We start from the raw sequence: 6,502 nt of genomic DNA on the forward strand, positions 1-6,502 counted from the left end.
CTGCTCAGAAGGTAATACAATATCATTAGAAACTGGCTTATGTGGCCCTTTAAATGGAAATATATCTTCATAGAAGTAAACATCTCTGGACAACAATATCTCTCTTGTCTCCAAATCAAGGAGTTTATATCCTTTCACACCATTAGCAAATCCAAAAAAAAATACACTTCTTAGCTCTTGGAGATAGTTTGTCTCTTTTGCAACTGGGAATAGCAGCAAAAGCTAAACACCCCATCACTTTAAGATGATGATACTGAGGTACTTTGTTGAATAAGACCTGATATGGTATCCTATTCCCTACTGCTGCTGAGGGAAGCCTGTTAATCAAATAGACAGCATGAAGAATACAATCTCCCCAAAGATTCTCAGGTAGGTTTGCTTGAAACTTTAGGGACCTTGCCACAGCTAGAATGTGTCCATGCTTCCTCTCAACTGTACTGTTTTGTTGAGGGGTGTATACACAAGACATTTGGTGTAGAATGCCCTTACTCTTAAAAAAATCATCCATAGCAAATTACTTGCCATTATCAGATCTAATGCACTTAATACTTTTTCCAAACTGAGTTTTGATTAGCTCATAGAATGTCTGTAAAACTTGTCTGACTTCAGTTTTTCTTCTTATTAGGTAGATCCAAGTTGCCATACTATGATCATCTACCAAAGTTAGAAAGTATTGATGACCATAAATGGTGGGAGTATGGTATGGCCCCCAGATATCCACATACACAAGATCAAAACAATTTGCTGAAATAGAGGAACTAGACTGAAAAGGGAGCCTTCTTTGCTTTGCAAAATGACAATATTCACAGGCACTAGGCTTGTCATTACAAATGTTACTGTCTAGAGTATGTAACAATCTAACTTTTTTTTCAGAAGGATGCCCTAATCTAGCATGCCAAATACTACAAGCATTAACAGTAGGCATACAAGGACTCATAACAGGAAAAGTAAGCTGGTAGAGCCCTTTTCTTCAACTCAGTCATACCAATCATCTTCCCATGGTGTTGATCCTATATAACACACTGATTAGAGTGGAATAATATGTGGTAACCTGATCTAGCTGTTAGCTCACCCAATGATATTAGATTGTAACTAAAGATAGGCACACATAACACATTCATCATGACTATTTCTGCAGATAGTTGAGCAGTCCCATGTGGGAAACTTGTACCTGACTTCCATTAGGTAAATCAACTAGGATTCCCTTAACTTCCTTGGGGTTTTGCAACAGATTCACATTGCACACAATATGGTGTGTGGCCCCACTGTCAATTATCCACAATGGATTAGATTCTGTCATATTGCAACTAGGATTAGCAACCTTACCTTCCAGTCTGTTATCTGGAATAAAGCTTGCAGCTATTGCATTAGCCTGAGGAGTAATACTGAGAGGAGAATTGTTGGCCCTCTCATACTGCATGAATTCCAAAAATCTTCTAAAATCATCTTGATGTACAGGAGGAATGTTCTGGGAATTGCCTTCCTTTTGCACAACTGTCTGAACTTGATTAGCAGCCACTGAGTTCTTGTTTCTTGATTTCCATCCGGGAGGATACCCATGTTTCTTGTAACACTTATCAATAGTGTGTCTAGTGTAACCACAATAACTGCACACTGGCTTTTGTTTTTGGCCAGGGAAGGACCTCTTGCTAGAATTGTCAATTAGAAAGGCACTTGCTCCTGTCAGATTCTCTCCCAAACTGTTAGATTCATCAGCTATCTGTCTTTCTTGTTGAGAAACCATAGCAAAGGCTTCACCAATGTTTGGTAATGCCTTCATCAACATTATTTGACGTTTGGTGTTGGAGAACTTCTCACTCAATCCAATTAAGAAGGATGACAACGTGTTATTCTCCAGATATGCCCTAACCTTTTCAGATAGGGCCTTCACGCATTCACAACTTGGTGAACACTCACAAGAAGGTGTCGGTCTCAAAACAGACAATTCATCCCAAAGAAGCTTTAATCGAGTAAAGTAATCATTGATGGATGAATTACCTTGCTTAGTTTGGTAAATCTCGGACTGTATCTCAGCAATGCGGAAGACATCCTGTTGACTGAACCATTTCTTCAAATCCTTCCAGATCCCCTCTGCCGTGTTGATCTAGAGCACACTTCTTCCAATTGTGGGTGAGGCGGCTCTGAGAATCCAAGAGAGAACCATGGTGTTGCATTGATCCCAATAAAAGTATCGAGGATCAGCTCTACTCGGAATTGCCATGGTGCCTTCCATAAATACCATCTTGTTCTTCAATCTTAAAGCCATCTCCATGGCCCTAGCCCACGGGTGGTAATTAGACCTTTCCTCCAACTGGGCAGACACAAGCTGCAATGAGGGACTTTCGTTTGGATGAAGATGAAGAGGGTCGACTCTGTCTTTGGGATCATAACTGGTAGGAATGGGAGGCGAAACTGGTGCGGGATTCGTAATGACTGAACCGGTAGCCATGTTTACAACAGGTGTGCGCCAAGCCATGCCCTCAAGGGCTCTAATACCATGTTAAGTTGTGTACAGGGAGGAAAAGAGAGAAAGAAATAATGTATTCAATATCTTTTGAGTGTGTTCTGATTACAAAGATTTAAAGCTTATATATCTATTGAACAAAGATGACTTAACAGTGCATTAGGAAAGCCTTCAACAGACTAACTATATCAACAGAAATAACGGCTTCTTGCAACAGTGTTAACCACCTTGATTGTTATCTGCTTGACTGCTATTTGTATGTGTTAACAATATTTGCAATGACATTTAATTTGTGGATACCAAGAAGCTTTGGGTGGAGTGAATTATACCAAGAAGCTTTGAATAGCACACCACTTAGTTGACCAGTTAATGTTAATAGAACACTCTTGTTTTTTTAAGTTCTCGAGTCTATTACAAATTAATATCTATTCAGTATACTTTTTCTCTATTTATAGTTCAAAGAGTCACTACCCAAGTTCAATCATGTGACCTTTCCTGAAAAAGAGCCATTAAGATATCAACTGAGCACAAGGTGTTTGGCAATACCATGTTGTGGATCAAACTTATAACTTTGCAGTTATTAAGTTAAAATTGACCTATCATATACCATGGACAATGACCCACCATTGACATAAGGTACATTTTTAATACAATGTACATTAGTTGAGTATGGAAAATCCATTATTTGGTAACTAATTTACAATTATTGTACCTTCAGTATATTAAAATTGACTATATATTCATTGTTGGAATACAATTTGCCCAGTCTAACCAACTTAACTGAAATGTCCTCTTATTAGACAATTTTATTGCTTACAAATTGCACTAGACATGCTTACAAAATGCGAAATTTCCTCTATGAACCCTCACATTTCCGCCCGACAAAATAACGGAGGGATAGATCATACTCCGTTTCTAAGTGGGAGGACCACTACCTATTCACACAAGGAGGATGAAAGAGCCCACCACTCACACTACCGTTGTCAAATTTGATTATGTGTGCTTACCAACAATATATTATCTAAAAACCAACTGTTGATGCAAGCCAATAGACTTTATTATCAAATCCTATGGAGGATGACTTGAACTCCATCTTTTGGTCGAAGCATGAAAAGCTGAACTGGGGAGTGAACATAAGATGAAGACAGCGCAAGCGAGTAGCGTTGCAGGATCATAGAGAGAACAATCTTAGCCTCAGCCATGGCAAAGTTTAAGCCCAGACAAGTACGAGGTCCATATCCGAATGGCAGGAAGGCAATTGGATGGTTGTTTGTGGCTTTCACCACTCCTTCGGCAAATCTTTCTGGCTTAAACTCATGAACATCTTTACCCCATATCTCAGGATCGTGTTGAAGTGCCAGAGGTGAAATGTAGAGATGAATATTAGGCGGTAGAGTTATGTTCCCTAGAACAACATTCTTCTTCTCAACCTTCCTCTTGATGTAAGGCACCGGAGGATATAATCTTAAGGTTTCTTCAAGAATCATGTTCATCTGCAACAACAAAACAAACCAAGAATCATGACATCTCTACCCTGACCCAAAGTGTTATTTTCCTAATTTTTATGTTATAAAATGGAATTTTAGTACTTACAATTTTCAATCTTGCAATGCCATAAGGTGTGGGATTCTCTTGCCCAAACACTTCCATGACCTCTTTCCTTGCTCTCTCTTGCCAATCCTCATGTGTAGCTAGCAGGAGAGTTGCCCATCCAAGCAAAGACGTCGTCGTTTCGTGCCCCGCGAAATAGAATGTTTTGCATTCATCAACCATGTCTTCTATGCAAATTTGGTTGTCACTATTTTCTTGATTAGCCTCCAAGAGTTTCTCAAGAAAATCACTTTTTCTAGAGCTACTTTTTGGTTCCCCAGTTCTTGCCTGCAGCTCTCTTTTCTTTATAATCTGAATTATTCCATTCCTGATACCTTCCTCAAGTTTCTCAGATTCCAGTTCATCACTGTTCTTAATGATTCTACTCATCCCTGGAAACCTAACATTCAGAATATTCTTGGAGACTAAAGTTGCTAGCTTTATCAGCATCTCAAATATGTTTTTCCCTTCCAAGAAATTGCTTCCAAAAGCTGTCCTGGAAATCACTTCTGATGTTAACAGCCTGAACTCCTCAAAAGCTTCAATCTCTTTCCCTTCGTGTTCCCTCCATGCCTCCACCATTGTCTCTGCACTTTCAATCATGGCTGGAAGCATACCCTGCAGTAAGACACATCAGTACAGTTCATCTAATAGCTAGCAAATAAGAATGCTTCTATGAAACCTGAAATTCATAAAAGACAAATTTTCCCGCCCCAAGATAGTGGAGATATAAATTATAGTAACTCAACAACTCATTAGGCGAGGCGAGAGAACCAATATCTAATGCCTACAAGGAGTCAATTACATTAGGTGTAACTCTCATATTGTGGTTGTCAGGTTCGGTCATGTGCTCTTGCCCACAATTTACTACCTAGAAACTGAGTTGTCCATGCCAGCAAGAAACCTGAAAACTTTGTCTCAAAAATTCCCTTGCCCCTAGGACTCCAACACCCTGGCCTAACAGGATACTAGAAAGGTAAATATATTCAGCAGCAAATTAGGTGAGAGAACCAGTGCATGATGCCCACAAGGAGCCCACCAGGTCGGCCACCACATTGGATGTATCTCCCACACGGTAACTGTCTGTTTCCACCTACAATCTATCACTCAGGAAATGAGTTGCTCGTATGGGCAAGAAACTTAAAATTTTTGTCCACAAAAAACGAAATTCCGTTGCCCCCAACACCTCGAAACAACAAGATAGTAGATAAGTAAATGACAATGACTTAACGGTCTATTGGGAGAACCAGTGTATGGTGCCTACAAGAAACTCATTGCTCAACCACCACATTGAATGTAACTCTTACACTGCAGATATCAGAGTTAGGTCATGTGTCATTGCCCACAATCTACACCTCAGAAAACCTAAAACTCTTGAAATGATAGGTAATTGATCTTACTCTGAGGCATTCTCCATGGAAGACATTGTTGGCTAGCTTTCGCATTCTTGCCCACTTTTCCCCTTTTGATGATGAAACACCATCTCCTAGCAGCTTCATGCTGAAGCCTTGAAGCTCTATTTTTGGGTAATTTCCCTTTCTGTCACTCAGTATCTCCTTCACAAGTTCTGGTTCAGTCACTACCAGCTCCGGTTGCGACCCTAACCAGTAAAGAAAATTCGCCCCTACAATTCAAAAACACACAAACATTGAATCAACAAAACAACATTTTTAAGCTTAATTACTAGGAAACCCAACAAGTTTAATCTAATGAATAACCAATTCAACCAACCATATAGCCTTTTCCAGGAATATATGTGTGGTAATATTCTTGGAAATATGTCATGAGACAAGTCTTCCATGGGCTTGCTGGTGCTTCCTCTTCTGGCTTCCGAGATTTCTTTGGTGTTTCCATGGAGGAATCTGTAAGAAGGCCCTTTGATCCCCTGGGAACTCATCAGCTTCTGTACATGAACAGGAGCCCACCATAGCTTTTCACACAACCATGCAGCTAATAACACCAGCAAAGAAGAAATGAAAATTATGATGATTATCATCATCATCATCATGTTAATTAATTAACCTGCAATAATAATTCCCAAAATGCATTATCTGGGGAACTTTAAAAACAAGCCAAGTGCCTGAATTGGGAATTTTGTGTTGCAGACTTGCAGCTACGAGACAATCATATCTAAGATGCCATTCTTGACTTCATCTAAAAACTAAAGTAGAATTCTTGAATTATATATATCAGTCAAATATTAAATTGCAATAATTGTACTAACATCTCTTTTAATTTGATTTAATATATCCTCTTTAAACATGAGCTGTTCATTGAATTGAAAGTGGTCCAAGCATGCATGAAAAATATCTATGTATGACAAGGACTAGTTTACTATCATGCAATCCCATTTCTTACTCTCAGTTTCTACTCCCTCTCACAAATCTTCCATGTAAACACTTTTCCTGAGACTCACATGATAAAAGTATCCTATCATGTTTGTCACAT

General features: G+C 39.1%; 1 protein-coding gene across 1 annotated transcript; it reads right to left on the reverse strand.

Annotated features, from left to right (window-relative positions):
• Nucleotides 1–3,240: 3,240 nt before the first annotated feature.
• On the reverse strand, nt 3,241–6,207 carry LOC109146621 (cytochrome P450 CYP749A22-like). The gene is made up of 4 exons (XM_019294273.1): nt 5,786–6,207; nt 5,455–5,678; nt 4,058–4,672; nt 3,241–3,957 (listed from the first exon to the last, which is right to left on the reverse strand). Exons 1-4 carry the CDS (start codon nt 6,060–6,062, stop codon nt 3,526–3,528), a joined length of 1,548 nt encoding a protein of 515 aa, XP_019149818.1. The 5' UTR covers nt 6,063–6,207; the 3' UTR covers nt 3,241–3,525.
• Nucleotides 6,208–6,502: the final 295 nt, after the last annotated feature.

This window comes from Ipomoea nil, unplaced genomic scaffold (assembly GCF_001879475.1).
Source record: "Ipomoea nil cultivar Tokyo-kokei standard unplaced genomic scaffold, Asagao_1.1 scaffold1936, whole genome shotgun sequence".
NCBI lineage: Eukaryota > Viridiplantae > Streptophyta > Magnoliopsida > Solanales > Convolvulaceae > Ipomoea > Ipomoea nil.